Genomic DNA, 18189 nt, shown 5'->3' with positions numbered 1-18189 from the left:
TAAATGATCCGACACTACTCTACTTAAACAATATTTATAAAGTATAAATGATCCGACACTACTCTACTTAAACAATATTTATAAAGTATAAATGACCCGACACTACTCTACTTAAACAATATTTATAAAGTATAAATGATCCGATACTACTCTACTTAAACAATATTTATATAAAGTATAAATGATCCGACACTACTCTATTTAAACAATATTTATAAAGTATAAATGACCCGACACTACTCTACTTAAACAATATTTATAAAGTATAAATGATCCGATACTACTCTACTTAAACAATATTTTGTTCATTAGTAAAGATCCTACGCTCTGTTTAAACAATATTTTAAATTAAAAATGATCTAACATTACTTAAACAATATTGTTTTAATTAAAAAGTGATACAACACTCAACATAAAATTTTTTTCATTAAAAATAATCGTACAATACTTAAACAATATTGTTTTAATTAAAAAGTGATACAACACTCAACATAAAATTTTTTTCATTAAAAATAATCGTACAATACTTAAACAATATTGTTTTAATTAAATATGATGAGCACACAGACACTATTTAAAACATTTTTTTTTAATTTCAAGTGATACGTGTGCTGCTGACACTGTTTTAAACAGTTTTTGAAATTAAATGCAATAGATATCCCGAAACTATTTAAAAACAGTATTTTTTAATTAAAAATTGTAGTTATCCTGAAACTAGATTCAAAACAATATCTTTCTTTTTTTACGGTTTTCACTAGGATAAGGGAACTCACACAGATACGATTTTTCACTAGTATGCATTTCCTCATCCAAGTGAAAGCCATAATAAATATTGTTTTAAGTGAAATATTTGATTTCATTGGGAGATAAATCATTTAGAAGTAAAGAAGACTCCACTTAGATGGTCTTCAATGATCAACCATCTTATCACCAGTCATCGTGTCTACTCAGGCGAATCAAGACTGTGATTCATTTTGTAAAAACTGTTCAAATTAAACAATAATAACTTGTAACCCTTTTGAACCTGATAACATACTTAACCTGATATCAATAACATACTTAACCCAACTTATGGTAAAAATTCTCACTTAATAGAAGAAGAACATGCAGCTGATTGGAGTTTAGGGAAACAAATCAGGAACGTGCTGGCTGTCGGATCAGCTATTTTTTTACAATTTTCTCATTTAAAAATATATAATGTGAAACATATTTATGTTTAAATGTGATAAAAGGAAACTTGTTATTTTTATCGATGTTATGAACAGACTAGGTAAAGACTGAAACTCAAATATTTTTGACTCAATAAACTCGTAAAGTATGACTATTATGACTCTTAATGTGCGTCAGAAAGACGAAACCATCTAATTAGTAAAGCACAACTGTTTAATGAGTTAATCAACTTTATGAAATACACACGCAGTGGGCTATTTGTATCCTGCTTACCACAGGTATGTAAACTCGAATTTTAGTGTTATAAGCCCGGATACTTACAACTAACCCACCGGGGGAGAAGGAATATCTTCTTTGATGACCAAACGAAATTAACAAATGTTGGATAATAAAATAGCAGAAAGGAAGTACACATTTGTGTAGCAAAAAACAACAACAAACAACAACAGAATAAAACTGAAAGATGAGACTTAACAAACTTGAAGATTCACGATGGTTTGTGTGCTCTGGTTATTCGAGCACAACCATCCAAGGAGTAATTACGGGCTCTCCCCTTCCGATGGCTCATCAGTAAGTTTGATGACTTTTAACGATAAAAATCGAGTTTCGATAACAGCGGTGGGCACTGCACAGATAGCCTAATGAGTAGCATTGTGATTTAATGATGCGCTACAAAAGTTACCTGTTCTAACTATTCTTTATTTTGAGCTGGTAAACTAAAGGTAACACAGCTACTCAACAGCACTCAAGGTTAACTATAGGACTACTTTAATCCCATATTTTGGTTTGACGTCATTTTTACGACGCATCCACTACCCCAGGAACGGGATAAATCCAGTTCGACACTCTTACAACTAGTCCATGCCTTGCAAAAATTCATGTGATTAATTAAAAGACGATATATATATGCAAACTAAGCGATATTAGATGAATAATAAACCAAATGAACTAACAATTACATTACTCGTGGTTTGAGATATTAGTTCATAACTCTCCAACTCACACAAAATGAGTAGGTTGTTCTGGTGATTAGAACTTTCAACATGCAATGTGGGGGTTGCGTGTTCGAATCTCGAACACCCTCACCCTTTCACTCATGGGGACATTAAAAAGACGATGATCAATCCCGCTATTCCTTGCTAAAAAGTAGTCCATGGGTTGGCGGTGGACTGTGATGACTAGCTAGCTATCTTCCCTCTAGTCTATCGCTTCCAAATTAAGGATAACTAGTGCAGACAGCCCTTGAGTAGCGTTATGCAAAATACATAATTCAAACAATAATATGTTAGCTAGTGGATTAAACACTTATTACGCAGATATGAATCCACAATACGTGATATTTATTATTCTTTTTTTGTATCTCCTTAGAAAAAAAATTAATATTTTTAGCTTCACGCCTTTCTGCTACGATCCCTATGTGCATAGCGCTACTAAGGGCCTCGGTTCCCCTCAGTGGACAAAGTACATGGCCCGATGTGGCTTTGCTATAACACAGGCACATATAATATCTTGTTCATGAAACTCTACACTCAACATTTCGAAAATATTCTAAAGTCGTGACAAGTAACTTACTTTTTTTTTAAAATTGCCACTGAGATTAGTTTAATTAGCTTCAAGTTGTCAAATAAACTGTTTTTAAGTTTGAAAAGTAGGTACTGAAGACATATTAATTGCAGACATTCGAAATATTTGCTAATGTAAAAAAAGCGTTAGATTTCATGATAACTTTTGTGTCACAAAACTTTTTTACAACATAATTTATCATGCGTATGCCTTGAGTATATAAATATAAGTCTTTATATACTGATTTGTGCAAAATAAACAACCTCGATGCTCGGATGAGGCCCGGCATGGCCAAGCGTGTTGAGGCACTCGACTCATAATCTGAGGGTCGCGGATTCGAATCCCGGTCACACCAAACATGCTCACCCTTTTAGCCGTAAGGGTGTTATAATGTTATGGTCAATCCCACTATTCGTTGGTAAAAGAGTAGCTCAAGAGTTGGCGGTGGGTGGTGATGACTAGCTAGCTGCCTTCTCTCTAGTCTTACACTGCTAAATTAGGGACATCTAGCACAGATAGCCCTCGAGTAGCTTTGCGCGAAATTCAAAACAAACAAACAAAATACTCGGATGAAAATATATCGATGGTACTGTCGTCACCTGCTTGTGTTAATTAAGCTGGGATTCAGAACCTGATCCTATATATCATCTCAGCATAGGAGAGATTTGATATTTTGACCTGGTATTTAAAATAATAAGTTTAAATACAGTGTACTCTAACACATACTAGGGCCGTAACATTTATGTGACTGAGCTGTAAACGTTTCCATTATACATACAGAGTGAAAACAAGCTTTCATGTGCAAACTGCGTAACACCTGTAGATTTTAGGCTTTCTGACGTCTTATAACACTAAATTAAACACGTTCGTACATGACTACGCTAAAGTAAGCGAGTATAGAACATGTCAGTTTTGTAAACTATCGTGTGCTGTCAGCTTGTAGAATATAAGATGTGATAATGTTGCAATATTAAGTTTTTGCAAATGTTGTCAACATTCAGATAATTCAAATTTAAAATGTTTAACATGGGTTAGTAAAAATAAACTTTAAAAGTCGATGAGTTAATTTTCTAGGTAGTTAGCGCACCCAGGTGTGAATCCTCGGGTTAATAGTTCACAACTCGTTGCCGCAAAAATGCCATCCGCACTTTAGAGTTATGGATTGGGTGCTTAGCAAAAGTGGCGGACAGATCCTAATATTCGTTCAATTAGAGTGTTCTAAGAATTGGCGGTTAGTCCTGTCGACTAGCTACCTCCCATCTAATGTACATAAATTAGGGACGGCTGTGGGCAGAAATCTCTTGTGTATCATTGCGTGAAATTTTGAAACAAAATAAAAACCACTTCCTAAACCACGTCACGAAAATTACGCATTTTCCCAAGATTTACATTTATTATTGATTAAGTGGAACATTCTAATCTAATAATGCTGGAATTGAAAAGCGAGAAGTCAGCACGCATTATAACCCCAACTTAGTTGATTCAACTTGGAACCAGAGGATGTGATCGCAGTGAACATCCACGACTACTGATTCGTTTTAGTAATTACGGAGTTCCTCTGGTCGGTAATTACATCTAGTTTGATGTCCTTCTGAAAGCTGGTGCTTATTTTGATCATCTTCTCGAGGGAATACTTTGCTGTACTTGTACGAAGCTAACGGATACTAAATATTTCTTGTTTATTTTTTACACGGCGACGAAATATCTTTCCTCACCGTGAAACTGAAATAACTGTTCTGGTCCTCTCTCCATTAATCTCCGCCCTATGTTTAAATATGAAGAACTACCATTTTTGTGTATCGCTTTCTTGCCCGTAATAAAATTTGCTTTATTTCTTCGGTTCTGTGCTTTTAATTAGTTCAGCCAAGAGTAAGAGGTAACGATTCTATTATATCTTCAGAAAACTACCGCCAATAGGAAGTTTATGGCTTTACCACATGACAAAGCAAAGATCGGTATTTTCAGAAAGAACCGTTCGTTCGAAACAGCTCATTCGCTGCTCTGTGTAATACCTATGTTATATTTATTTTTCCATTACACGCTGAACAAAATAGATTGGGAATCACAATGTCATTAAGATATGTTATAAAGGTTCCTAAATATTAGATAACAGACTCTTAACGAAAGTGAAGTCTAGTGTTTTCTTAAGACAGGTGGGAAGATATAAATGCTGAGATGCCACATCTCATAGCTTGGGAGTAACTGTAGTAACACCATGATTTAACTGTGTTAAACATTAAAGTTATCATAATTATTATATACACTTAATAGTGAATTGATATCTCCAGACAGCCAATACAGCCCTAGAATCCTAGATGTCACATACCATGACTCGGCACTTCTTTGCCATTCGTTTCTCAGTTCGACCATTGTATCAGGTTGTTGATATAGTATAGACATGAAAGACAGCCTTGAAACAGCTGGTCCCAGCTGTTGTGGGGTTGAGATCATGCTGGCCAGGTCACTATTAGAACAGTTTCGTGATCTCGGTGATTGATGATTAGTATCCGGTGAAGCCGAATATTGTCCTTCATTAAAATGAAATCGTGTCCAATGGTTTCAGTGAAATTGCTTGATAATTAATGACAGGATTTTGGTAGCCATAAAATACAACAGCAATAATACTATTACTGATAAAAGAATGCAGTATCGGTTGGAGCAGTCGGTTCAAACCTGTTTTGTTGCGTAGTTGTCTCCAGACTGTCCACAGAAAATGATGGACATCATGAAAGTCAAGATAGAATTTGGAGAGTCTGGTTATGAGGTATCTGAACATATAGGTTTTTGCTAGCAGTCATAAGGTTGTGTGGGAAAGTTATGCCTTGAATACATTGGTACCAAAACAAAGAGGTTATATTCTAGGAAAGCTGTAATATCATTGAAATATGTCTTACGCTAAACAATCAGTTATAAACTAACCAAAAGTGTTTGAATTAAAAGTAGCTTCACTTAATTAGTCAGGGAGCTTGTAGTGAAGCATGAAACTAAAAGAAATGAAGTATGTATTGTGCACATCAAAGGTATCGAAACTCAATTTCTATCATTGTAAATCCGCAAGCAGACTTTCGGTTTTGTCACTGGGGGTGCTTCATTGTGTATACGCCAATATTCTTTATTAAGAATATAGTGATTCATTTCAAATGAGGTGGTATGAATGAGCTTATTAATTATTGTGTTAACAGTCTATCTCTACGTTTGTGTTAGTAAACAAATAGTTTAAGTTTATGTTAAATTTTGCCACTTTGATATCCGTATAACAACGCTAGCTAAGATAAAGTTCAGGAAATATTTTTTCTATTAGAGTAACTTCTTGAAGAATAAGGTTTGGGTTAACATTCTGCAATTATATTCCTTATTATTCCATAAAAATAGTTATTTATTGACCAGAAAGTTATACATCACGAATAATATTATCATTGTGACTATTATATACCATATTACCCCCGAATACAATGATCTGCGGTTACAACGCTAGGAACAGGCTTTCGATACTTGTGGTGGAAAGAGCACAGATAACTCATTGTGTAGCTTTGTACTTAACTACAAACAAACAAATACAATGAAGTTTGTACTTAACTACAAACAAACAAATACAATGAAGTTAATGCATTTCTAATACTTGCACACAAAACTGCCAGAAAATAAATCTACGATGTAATGAAATTTAATGAAATAGCCATGAATTTTTTATGTAATATAATACATTGATTTTCATACTTATGGAGTGTTGGATATTCACGACCACTTCATTTAAATTTAATATGAGATAGTGATATAGCCGGAGAGTTAAGTTTAGTAAATGTTTAGAAGCGATAATTTATCGCAGGTTTGCTTACGTAACTCTCTGAATCATTTGTTGTGTTGTTCAATTGTTGTGAATTGACATCACATTACTTAAATCTTCTGAATTGTTCTCGCTGTCTTAAATTAGTATTTTGTAGTCTTATAGAAAGTTCTTGGCTTCATTCGAACGTTATGTGTATGGATGATCATGTTAGTGAAAGAAAGAAAAATGAAAGTAAAGGTCAAGTTAGACTGCTTGTGAATTCAGCCGTAACGGGCGATTCCTAAAGTGAGTTTCACAACTTGAATTGCAATAACAGAGATAGAGAGGAATAATCTGTTGTCAGAGGATATTCTAAGGTAACTGAACCTACTTGTCTAGACTTTAAAGAAAAAGCGACAATTATTTAAAGACCTGGATTCAACCGTGGAAAACAACACTTATATTGCAGATTTCACTATAAAAAAACGTAAATATCAAAAATTCGTCTCTTCAGTTGGGTTTCAAAGTAAATAAACCAGTTCGTGTGGACTTTTCACGTAAAAGAGAATTATTTAAATCTTCTTTGGTAATTAACTGTGTAATGAACATATGTTTATAATGTTTGACTTGTTTTGAATATACAATAGTATTATAAAATTATGAATTTTATGATGAAGAAGGGATCCTGCTACAAAAGTAATCAAACAATAATTAAAACAACAATCACAAATTTATTAAAATTTAATCCTTACTTTGGCCTACATATAAATGCATACAGCTGTCAAAGTAGGCATCAAATTTTATAAAGTCGTTTTAACTCCTGCTTCATTACTTTTTATAGCAGGATCCCTACTTCATTTTAAAATTCATATTTTTAATACTCTTCTTTCTTTACTTTTTATGTTATACTTGTATAATATATATGCTTTACCTTTATAAATTTTCACGTGTCTATCCATCGACATATAGCGCAATTGTTGGTTTGAAAAGATAATGAAGTACGCGCATATATTGGTGCTTATGCGCATAATATATTGTAACCAATGCTTTTAGTGATCTGTTTTTTGCTTAGGAATTCGATAGGGTGGTTTTTCTTTTAATGTGTGAATTACTTAGAATCCTAGCCAAGTTTTACTATGAAGTACTACTGCACTTAAAATTGTTTTAAAATAAGTGTGCTGTTCTTTTATTGTTGAAATTTATCGTCAACATGTCACAGACACCTACTGTAAAAAATCGCAACCCCAGAAAAACTTGATATAGATGATAATTCCAAACCCGGTATGGCCAGATGGCTAAGGCACTCGACTCATAATCTGAGAGTCGTGGGTTCGAATCCCTGTTACACCAAACATGCTCGCCCTTTCAGCCGTGGGGGCGTTACAATGTACGGTCAATCCCACTATTCGTTGGTAAAAGAGTAGCCCAAGAGTTGGCAGTGGGTGGTGATGACTGGTTTCCTTCTTTCCAATTTTACACTGCAAAATTGGGACGGCTAACGCAGATAGCCCTTGTGTAGCTTTGCGCGAAATTAAAATCAACCAAACCTTGTGTATCTTTGCGCAAAATTCAAAAGAAAGCGATATTAGCAACCGCATAGCCTTTCTTGTTTAATAAACAATTTTTATATACCTTAAAAAGCTGTAACGTGTAACAAAATATGTTTATTCAGTTAATAACTATTAGATCTAAAAATATATTTTGAGTCAGTTGATCATCAACAATTGGTTTGTGATGACAGTTACACTAAATACAATAATGAAAGGAAAAATTCACATTGACGGCTCCCATAATTATAGACAATGGTATACATAATGCTGTAGAGTTACTGGACAGAGAAGTCACGTGGGCTGTACACTGCAATAGGCATAATTTGTTATAGAATGTTTGCGCAATTATAACACTCCCAACGATAAAAAACGGCAAGGGACCACTTTCCTCCAATATGTAATCCACGTGGGTATTGTTTTGTAAACAAAGCATACATCAATTGTTAAACAGCTTGTAAACCCATTCACTTCTGGTTGCTCAACCTCGTGCTATCAGTCTTTCTGTTGATTAATCTCACCATATGTTTTACACGTTATGTGATATTGGTTATTACAGCAGTCACAAAGCATGTTCGTAATCATCGTATATATTTATATATTTCCACCAAAATAACACGTTATTCGATCATAAACTGATAAAGGATTATCAGAATGCTTATCTAATAATACGTCACTGTGTTCATGTATGAGTGAGTGTTTAACGGGAATAGTTCAGGCCATATCTTACGTTAATAAGCAATGCAGAGCAAACAGTTCTTGTTCAAGCTATAAAAATACTATGTCTAGGTAGAAGAAGAATCGCCATAGACAAAGTTACCTTCAATTATCTATAGGGAGTTTTGAAGGTATTTAAATCTCGTGTTTAATTTAAGTAATCTTATAAGAATCCCTTGAAGATATACTCACAGTGGACTTGGAGTATGATCCTATGGCTCACTGAGGGTGGCACTCCATTCGAAGCAATGCACAAATAGGCTCCCATGTGCAGACGACTTACTTTCGTGATGTTCAAATGCGCCCCCTTGTGGATTTTCTCTGAAAGAGAAAGATCTTTTGGAACATTAGAAACTGTAAAATAAAAACATAAATTTAAAATAACTACACTGGTCGCTTGAGGAATAAGCAATGCTATCCATATTTCAGCTATGACAAGACACAACTACTATTATTAAATAACATCTACGACATTGTAACCTTTATTTTTGTGAAAAGTAAATCTCAGGTGACAAGTCACGTGGTTTGATATGAAAATGTATACCGTTGAATTCTTTATACACTTGGTGCTATAGACTTCGCAGCCCGTGAAATCATCAGAAAGTGTTTGTTAAATAAGGCCACATCGGATATTAAGGGAAGTCGCACGTCGACATGGAAAACTAAAAACGAGTGCATCAATGAGTTGCTGAAGTAATGGATTTCGTTATTCTAACAGGTTCAATAACTACTTGAATGCGAATTACGGGTTGGCAAGGAATTTTCTGTGGCGTCTTAAGCTTGTAATTAGGTTCAACTCTGGAGATCGTGCTCCTTATCCTCTTCTTACAGGAAATTGCTAAACAGTTGAGCACGGTTGGGTGCATGTTAATGAATCATAATTCATTAGAAGAAAGTCCCTAACAATTTAACCAGCATATACCAACAGAACTAGTTGTAAGAACGCACCCGACTGATATTCATTATGCCGTATCGTAGTAAATAAAAGTTAATGTAGTTATCAATGCTGGTTCCTACTGAAACCAATATCATACTATCGCTAGGTGCAGGTCTTTCCTACTTGAATTTAAAGTTAAACCCGATCCCGAACACTTTCCAAATGTCCACATAACTCACACCAAACTGTAAAGCGTGACTTTTTATACAAGTAAGGTACTGCCACGTCTCATTTGACTAATCCACTGAAAACAGATAATCCAGCAGTCTAATCTGTAACATTTCCTTCCTTTTTAACTGCTCCTACCCTCAGATTTCAGGAAAGGTACTTTGTGGTGTTGGCTCGAGGTCGATAATATTGAATTTCGAGTAGAAAATCTCGAAATGTGCACGACAAAGAGTAAATCTTGAATCTAGAAAACTTTTGAGAATATTCATAAATACTTTTAGATTTTGAGGTTTAATTGCTTATTATTGTCAAATGTTGAAACAAATTGGAATATATTATACCCAGTTGTCTATAACTGGACCTAAAGTTACATAAAATACATTCAAAATCAATTTGTTGTGCCTTACGTCCAGTGATTGGGTATAATAGCTCCCTAATTCAATTTCGGTATTTGTGTTTGAATTAAACACAAAGCTACACAATAGGCTATCTGTGTTTTGCCCACCACAGGTATCGAAACCATATTTCTAGCTGTATGAGTCTGAAAACATACCATTGTGCCACTGGGGAGTTCTCAGTGTTTCTGTTTGTTAAGAATTTATAAAACCAACAACAACAAACAATCGTAATGGGTTTTATGACGTAATAACATTAATGGACTAATGTTGTTGTATAAAGGGAGTTCTTGATGCTGGCTGTCTCCTAGTGGTACAAAGGCAAATCTTCGGACTTACAACACTTCTGCGTGAAGATAAACTAATATTTTTTCCTACAACTTTATGCCTTCAAAAATAACATTCAACATTAGCTTTGTTTGACCCATTGTGTAGTTTAGTGTGCTCTGCCCAGTCGTAACGAAAAATGACTTCTAGTGTTGTATGTCTGTTATGCTACTGGCACATAAAAAAACTTGTTTCCAAAAATAGCACTTTACCTTCACGCAGAAGAAAATTGATGTTATATCTCTATAAAACCAAAATTACTTTTGGACAAAATAGCACCCATAAAAATAGCACCTTTTTTATTAAGACAAAAATCGCATTCAAAATTTAAATTTCAGGATGTTTATTAATAAAACTCATCATGAGCACAACTTTAAAATATTAAACTACGTGAATAGTATTTCGATTTTTTTTACAGTCTGAGAATCTACTGACCTTAAACAGGTTTAAGTCATCGCTGTTGTAATTTGATTCCAAATCATGATTTTAATTGTTGGTTTAATGCATGTTTTATTTCAAATGTTTTGGATATAAATCTTGTTCTCGATGTTATCTTGTTAGTGAATCTACTATAAAGCTGAAAATATCGCTCTACAGTTCTGAAATTCCTACATGACTCTTGCGTAAACGTGGGACCAAAAACGAATATTTTGGAACACCTTTAAAGCTTTTTAAGATCTTGATTTAAGAGTGCCAGTTAAGCCTCTCTTACTGCAAGTGCCAGGTATCATTTGCATCAGGTAGTTGTATAACAAAGAAATGTTTATACCCCACAACGTACCTCTTCTTAAGTATTCAAGTGGTGAGGACGCTCATCTCGTAATATGAGGGTCGCGGGTTCGAATCACTGTCACACCAAATATGCTCGCTCTTTCAGCCGTAGGGGTATCATAATGTGACGATCATTCCGTTGACTATTCGTTGGTAAAAGAATAGTCCAAGAGTTGGCGGTGGGTGGTGATGACTAGCTGCCTTCTGTCTAGTCTTACACTGCCAAATTAGGGACTGCTAACGCAGATAGCCCTCGTGTAGCTTTGCGCGAAATTTGAAACAAACAAACTGGCATAAAGGCTAATCCTTAAGAAACCTGTTTATGATATTGTAATTAGATAGAGAAACTATACTTTGGTCATCTGGTATTATGCCTAATCATCAATTAACCTGTTTGTGATCTTGCAGTTAGATAAAGGAACCATGCTATAAGTCGTCTGGCATAAATGTTAATCCTCATGGAACCTGTTTTTCCGTGCTGATTTATTGTTTATTGCTGCTAAAAACTGTTTATTCAGTAGGGGACCTATGGTACATTAGTTGCTTCGAACATATATTACCCATCAATGTTTATATTGCGGGGCTATTAACAATGGTGTATCTTTATAAGGTCTTCAATCAAGTAACTGCATTAGTGATCAAAAAGCGGTAATGTCATGGAACTGACACTCCATGAGATATAACTCATAGCTAATCTATTGTCCTGACCACGACAAAGATGTCCGAAATGGCGACTGAGACATTTAGTTTCGTTCATATTTATATATAAATGAAACATACATATCATATAACATAACTAGTCACCTGCCAAGTGTTTTTCATAAAATTAAACTAAGGGATATTACTGACATTAAATATTTAATAAATAGTAGTCATGTCCGGTCACAGGTAGAATATTTAAAAAAAATTATTTTAATTATTTTAAATAAGATATTTCACTGTAGCCTTTTAATGCTTGGTGACAAAAGAACATAATATATAATACACAGATGATTAAAGAAAGTTGGTATATTAATATTAATTACACAATAAGTTTATATTACTGAAAACACCCTCTGCTATTTTCTATTGCTCGCACGAGTTTGGATAATACTTTACTTAATCATTCAACGGTTACCCAACAAAAGGAATTTTGCGATGAATATTTCTAGTGATGGTTAAGACAATTATAAGAAGTTATTGAACAAATGTTAGCGACAGAAGTCAGAAATATTACGAGATAGAGAAGCTACTTGAAATGGAAGGTTGTTTACAGTTAGGTTGGATAGTATGGTAAAGTTGTGTCTCTTTGTTTTTCTGAGAGGTTTTAAAGAAGCTAATGGATTAAACGTTTTCAGTTCAAAGTAAAAGTTTTTATACTTGATAATTCATCATACTTTGTTAACGCTAGACCAGAAGCCTACTTTTGTTGCTTTTGACAGTTATGTATTTGGATTATACATTGTAAAGGTTGTATTTAGAATTATAAAATTAACATTTTGGATATGCCATCTCTATTTTACTTTTTTGAGATCGTTTTATTGTCGTACATATTAGAGACTTCTTTTAGTTTCTACCAAAAATAAAATTAAAAATATCGTATGTGACATAAAGTCCTGATGCGGTTCTTGATTGGCTGTTACATTGTTGGTCTTTAGGTTTCGAAGTATGAAACATATTTAGATAACTAGTTACCTTGAATCATGTTGTTCTGCCAATTTCCAATGGCTAGAGGCTCGCCATCTTCGCGCCTCCAAGTGATTTTAGGGGTAGGGTATCCCTTTGTTTTGCACGTGAGCGTTACGTTAAAGCCCTCGCGTACCAAAACATCGGAACTACTCTCGGCTCCAAGAATCTCCGGGGGCACTGGAGAGTAAGAGAATCGTGGAATTAGTCGATATGGATTACGTTCGTGGCTGAAACCTTTAAGAATTAAAGATGGGGTTCTTCGGTAAAGGATTGCACGGTCATATTGCGGAAGATAGAAAACGAGGCGAATTTGTCCACAACAGTATGAGTAAATCATTAATCTGGAAATAATTTATTATTACAAAAGGCTTAACCGGCTCAAGGAAGACAGGTTGCTGAAACAAAGATACTTTATCTCTCTCTCTCACATACATACACACAGACAAAATAAAGAAAATGTTTTGGTAGGTATGACTAAAGAGGACCACGTACACTTAATTTTACGTCAATGTAGTTTTACTGTGATTAAGTTTACATAATTAAAATAAACATTTTATATAAACAAGAACTAAACATGTTAAGCAGAACATTGATGTAGTTAACAGGTCTTCTACTCACTGCATTAATATTTATTTTCATTGTTCATAAAGATCAGAACTTTAGAGTGAAATGAAATTTATTTTGCAAATGAACGTGTTTTTGTGAATTAGTTTTGAAAGTTTGACATTTTTATCACTTGATAATTCAATTAAGGTTTCACAATTTTCAACTCATCACTGATTTTTAAACATTTATTAACAAATGAGAACCTATAGCTTAGGAATTTGTGGTGTTGCTTGAAATTTAAGACTGTTTTGTTACCTATAGATTTTGATAATGTTCGTGTTTTATCGATAAAGAGAAATTATTAGAAACACCTACTTATAATTTTTTCTATGTTTTAATAATATTAATGTTGTATCTTACAAATCGTAATTCAACAGTCGATTTGTTTAAAACCAAACAAAACACCTCATTCCACGATGCAACTTACGTGGCTTTGTATTGAATAGTTTAGGAAGTTACACATTACATTTTTGGAAGCTTAAATTATGGTGGTCTCACTCTCACTGTGGTTCATCTGTGAAGGTCTAAATTATGATGGCCATACACTTGTTGTGGGTCATCTGTGGAGGTTTAAATTATTATGGTCTTATTCTCGCTGCAGTTTATCTGTGGAAGTCTAAATTATTATGGTCTTACTCTCGCTGTGGTTCATCTCTCGAAGGGCTAAATTATGATGTCCATACACTTGTTGTGGTTCATCTGTAGAGGTCTAAATTATGATGGCTTTTACTCGCTGTGGTCCGTCTGCAGAGTTCTAAATTATAACGGACTTACTCTTGACCTGGTTTATTTGTTGAGGTCTAAGTCATGACGTAACATAACAGGTGTTTTATAATATTAAACTTTATTTTCAGTTTTCATCTTTTTTGATCGAACACAGATGTATTAAAGAAATAAATCCATTGATAAATATTCAGATGTAAAACAGGTGTCAATATGATTTTTAAATATCTATTGTGTACTGTTAAACGTCAGTTTTATTTCTTCAATATATTTATATGATAACTTACGTTCTAATCTTAATTTATTCTGTGCTCTTTTCAACGACCGTTAAGCGATATGTTAAAACTATCTTGGATTAAAACGCAGAGTGTTGTAAAAGTAGCATTTCAGATCTACATTATATACCCCACGAGCTCCGTTAATCGTTGAAACGGTTTCATGAAATAATGTTTTCATCTAGATGTGTTAATTTAGCCTTTATAGCTGAATTTTTCATGTTTATATACGAGTCGCACTAGGAAACTGTGTGTGGTTAAACCAATAAATTAATGTATTTTTTATGATGAAACAACGAGGTTTTGTGAACAGAGCAAATATAAAAGGATATTTTATAATAAGTTTTAATGACTTCTTACTTAATTAAACTATCTTGTTTAGAACGAGAATATTTCAGTATATACACTAGTAAAGACTGACTAAAGGTCAAGTGATTTTCACTAGTTTTTTTCAAGTTCAATAAAAGACATAGCGTCAGTATTATGTTGTTATCAGAGTATATCTCACAAAGAAGCTAGCTAAGCCTTAAGGAATTAATGTCCATAAGACTTACTTAAATAATGAAACTTACCAACTACATCCAGAAAGCCGACCTGACTCTTCATGGGAACGGTGTTAATCTGACACATATAGCCCCCTCTGTCGGACTCCTGAACTTCTCGAATGTGTAGAACCCAGTTTCTGTGATCATTATGGCTCAGGCTGACCCTGTAGTTTCTTGTGATCACGTTATGATGGATGGTCAGTATGGTCTTACTCTCAACCCTTAACCAGGCTACCTAAGTTACGTCATTTAAAACGTTACGACATTTAACCAATAAAGGAAAAGAAAACAGTTTAAGCTGTAAACCATACGATATATTTAAGAGGTTGCTAACATAGGTATATATACATTACTTTTCCAGTGCACTAAATGTGTTAAAATTGTTTTTTAAATATCATACTTAAAACAGTTAACATTTTACCTTTTTTTCAGTATCTAGTTCAAATTTGTACCATTTAATGGTTTAGGAGGTCATACATGATATTTTTGGAAGTTTAAATTATCTTTCTTTTTTTCTTAATTTCTTGCAAAACTACAAGAGGGCTATCTGCGCTAGCCGTCCCTAATTTAACAGCGTAAGACTAGAGTGAAGGCAGTCAGACATCACCACCCACCGCCATCCATTGGGCTACTCTTTTACCAACGAATAGTTGGATTGACAGTCACATTATAACGCCTTCACAACTGAAAGGGCGAGATGATTTGGTGTGATGGGGACTCGAACCCTGGACGCTCAGATTAAGAGTCGAGCTCCCTAACCACTTGTCCATGCTGGGTTTTAAATCACGATACTTTTACTCTCTTGAACCAGTTAAGATTGTACTGAAATATTTTTAATAGCTGGCTCAAATAACTATTACTTATTCTCGAAAGTCGAAAGACTGCATATGTTTTTGAGTGTGTGTGTGATGATGGAGAGCTTGTTGATGACGTAGGCTTATGTTTTGGATCCATCCTTGCTGGCCTTCTGATTTTTGTCAGAAATATGTTACAATTTTTTTCTTTCTTTAAAACCTAGGCTTGATATGACTTAATGATTAGAGTTTGGTTTGGTTGGTTGAAGTTAGGCACAAAGCAAAATAGTGGGCTATCTGTGTTCTGTTCACCAAGGGTATCGAAATCCGGATTCTAGAGTTGTAGTTGTAAGACCGCAGACATACCACTGTGCCACTGGAGAAGGGAGCAGTGGCTAGAGTGCCCGATGAACAATCTACAGGTCTTGAGCTCGAATTCTGTCACCTAACATGCTCGTCCTCTCAGCCATGAGGATGTTATAATGTTTTTGTCAATTCCATTTTTCATTGATAAAGTGTAGCCTAAGAGTTGATGGTGAGTGGTGTACATTACCAATTTTCTTTCCAATCTATCACTTGTATATTAGAGACGGCCAGCGCAAATAGCCTTCGAGTAGCTTTATGCAAAATTCAACAAACAGAGAAACCGACCACGGAACGCCCCTCAGTGGCTCAGCGGTATTTCTGCGGACTTACAACGCTAAAATCCGGGTTTCGATACCCATGGTGGGCAGAGCACAGATAGCCCATGTGTAGCTTTGTGCTTTATTCAAGAACAACAACAACAACCGACGACAGAAAGTAATTTACATACAACTTATAATATAAGTTACCAGGAAAAACCTAACATAGATTCAATTATTATCGTTCATAATAGCGGCAGCAATGGGTGTATAAAAATTTAAAAATAAATGTTCAAATATACAATAATTATAAAAAACATATAAAGAAAGGTACATTTACTGAGTGGAACTCAGCTATAAGCTCGTACATGTTACTATACACAATAAAAGGGTAACAGGGTAACCTCAGTTTAGTATGTCCAAATTTCTCAAAGTAGATAACAAAGTATTGGCCTGACATGGCCCGGTGGTTAGGGAACTCGACTTCCAATGTGAGGGTCGCGGGTTCGAATTCCCGTCCCACCAAGCATACTCGCCATTTCAGCCATGGGGACGTTATGATGTGACGGTCAAGTCGTTGGTAAAAGAGTAGCCCTAGAGTTAGCGGCTGGTGGCGATGACTAGCTGCCTTCGCTCTAGTCTTTCACCCTTAAATTACGGACGGATAGCGCAGATAGCCATCGTGTAGCTTTGCGCGAAATTCAAAACCAAACAAAGTATCTAGGTTTATATCTACCAACTGTTGTATTAATGCGAGCCGTCATGAAAATAAAAAAAAAAAACAGGTTTTCGAAGGTTTGGTGTTCGTTCATAATCCTGGCAGTATTTCAGAAATTCTTTGCAGTAGAATGATTTAGAGGTTGATTTAAACGTGTACGTAAAATCGAAGCTCATTATTGAAATAAAGCAGTGTTCTCGAGATGTCGTTATAAGCATTCTCAAGATTCCTTGAAGAATTTTCTCAACTTTTTTTTTTTTTACTTATGAATTTTCTGCTCATATTTAATTAATTTGTTAAATGTTATACATTACGTAACCTAATTCAATGACGTATAATACAGCTAATGAAAAACACATAGAAATATTAGTAAAATGATTTAAATTTCGCGAAAAGCTACACGAGGACTATCTGCGCTAGCAGTCCCTAATAAGACTAGAGGGAAAGCAGCTAGTCCTCACCACCCATCGCCAACTCTTGGGAGGGGCTACTCATTTACCAACGAATAATGGAATTGACTGTCACATTATAACGCCCCACGGCTGAAAGAGCGAGCATGTTTGATGTCACTGGGATTCGAACCCGTGACCCTCAGATTACGAGTCGAGTGCCTTAACCATCTGGCCATGCCGAGTCATGTGTAAAATAAAAATGTTTTTAATTATATTTTTGATGAAATGAAACTCGTAATATTTGATCTTTGTATAATTATTGGTGTTTCAATAATTACTTATCTTAATTAAACGCACCGATCAAAACAGTGCCAAAAATTATTTCTGTACGTCAGACCTGCTAGAACAGGAGATGTTCTGTTTATTTTCATCACACCTGTTTCTGCGTCATATCTTTTATTGGTGTGATTTTTTCACCTTACGG

General features: G+C 34.7%; 1 protein-coding gene and 1 long non-coding RNA gene across 4 annotated transcripts in view; one reads left to right on the top strand and one right to left on the bottom strand.

Moving 5' to 3' along the window:
* The window catches only part of LOC143238624 (lachesin-like), an 84012-nt gene that overhangs the window by 14342 nt on the left and 51481 nt on the right, over positions 1-18189 (bottom strand). For 2 of the 3 annotated variants that reach the window (XM_076479010.1, XM_076479008.1), the window contains exons 3-5: positions 15206-15413; positions 13036-13206; positions 8956-9099 (exon numbers count right to left, since the gene is read on the bottom strand). In XM_076479010.1, coding sequence (XP_076335125.1) covers positions 8956-9099; positions 13036-13206; positions 15206-15413 — 523 coding nt within the window. The remainder of the gene's footprint in view (positions 1-8955; positions 9100-13035; positions 13207-15205; positions 15414-18189) is intronic. The other variant, XM_076479011.1, reaches the window with a different exon arrangement.
* The window catches only part of LOC143238625 (uncharacterized), a 60056-nt gene that overhangs the window by 18283 nt on the left and 23584 nt on the right, over positions 1-18189 (top strand). The window lies entirely within an intron of this gene.

The sequence above is a fragment of the Tachypleus tridentatus genome, chromosome 13, assembly GCF_004210375.1.
Source record: "Tachypleus tridentatus isolate NWPU-2018 chromosome 13, ASM421037v1, whole genome shotgun sequence".
Lineage (NCBI taxonomy): Eukaryota > Metazoa > Arthropoda > Merostomata > Xiphosura > Limulidae > Tachypleus > Tachypleus tridentatus.
The sequence above is the reverse complement of the archived record's forward strand: the minus strand, read 5'-3'. Positions and strand labels throughout refer to the sequence as shown.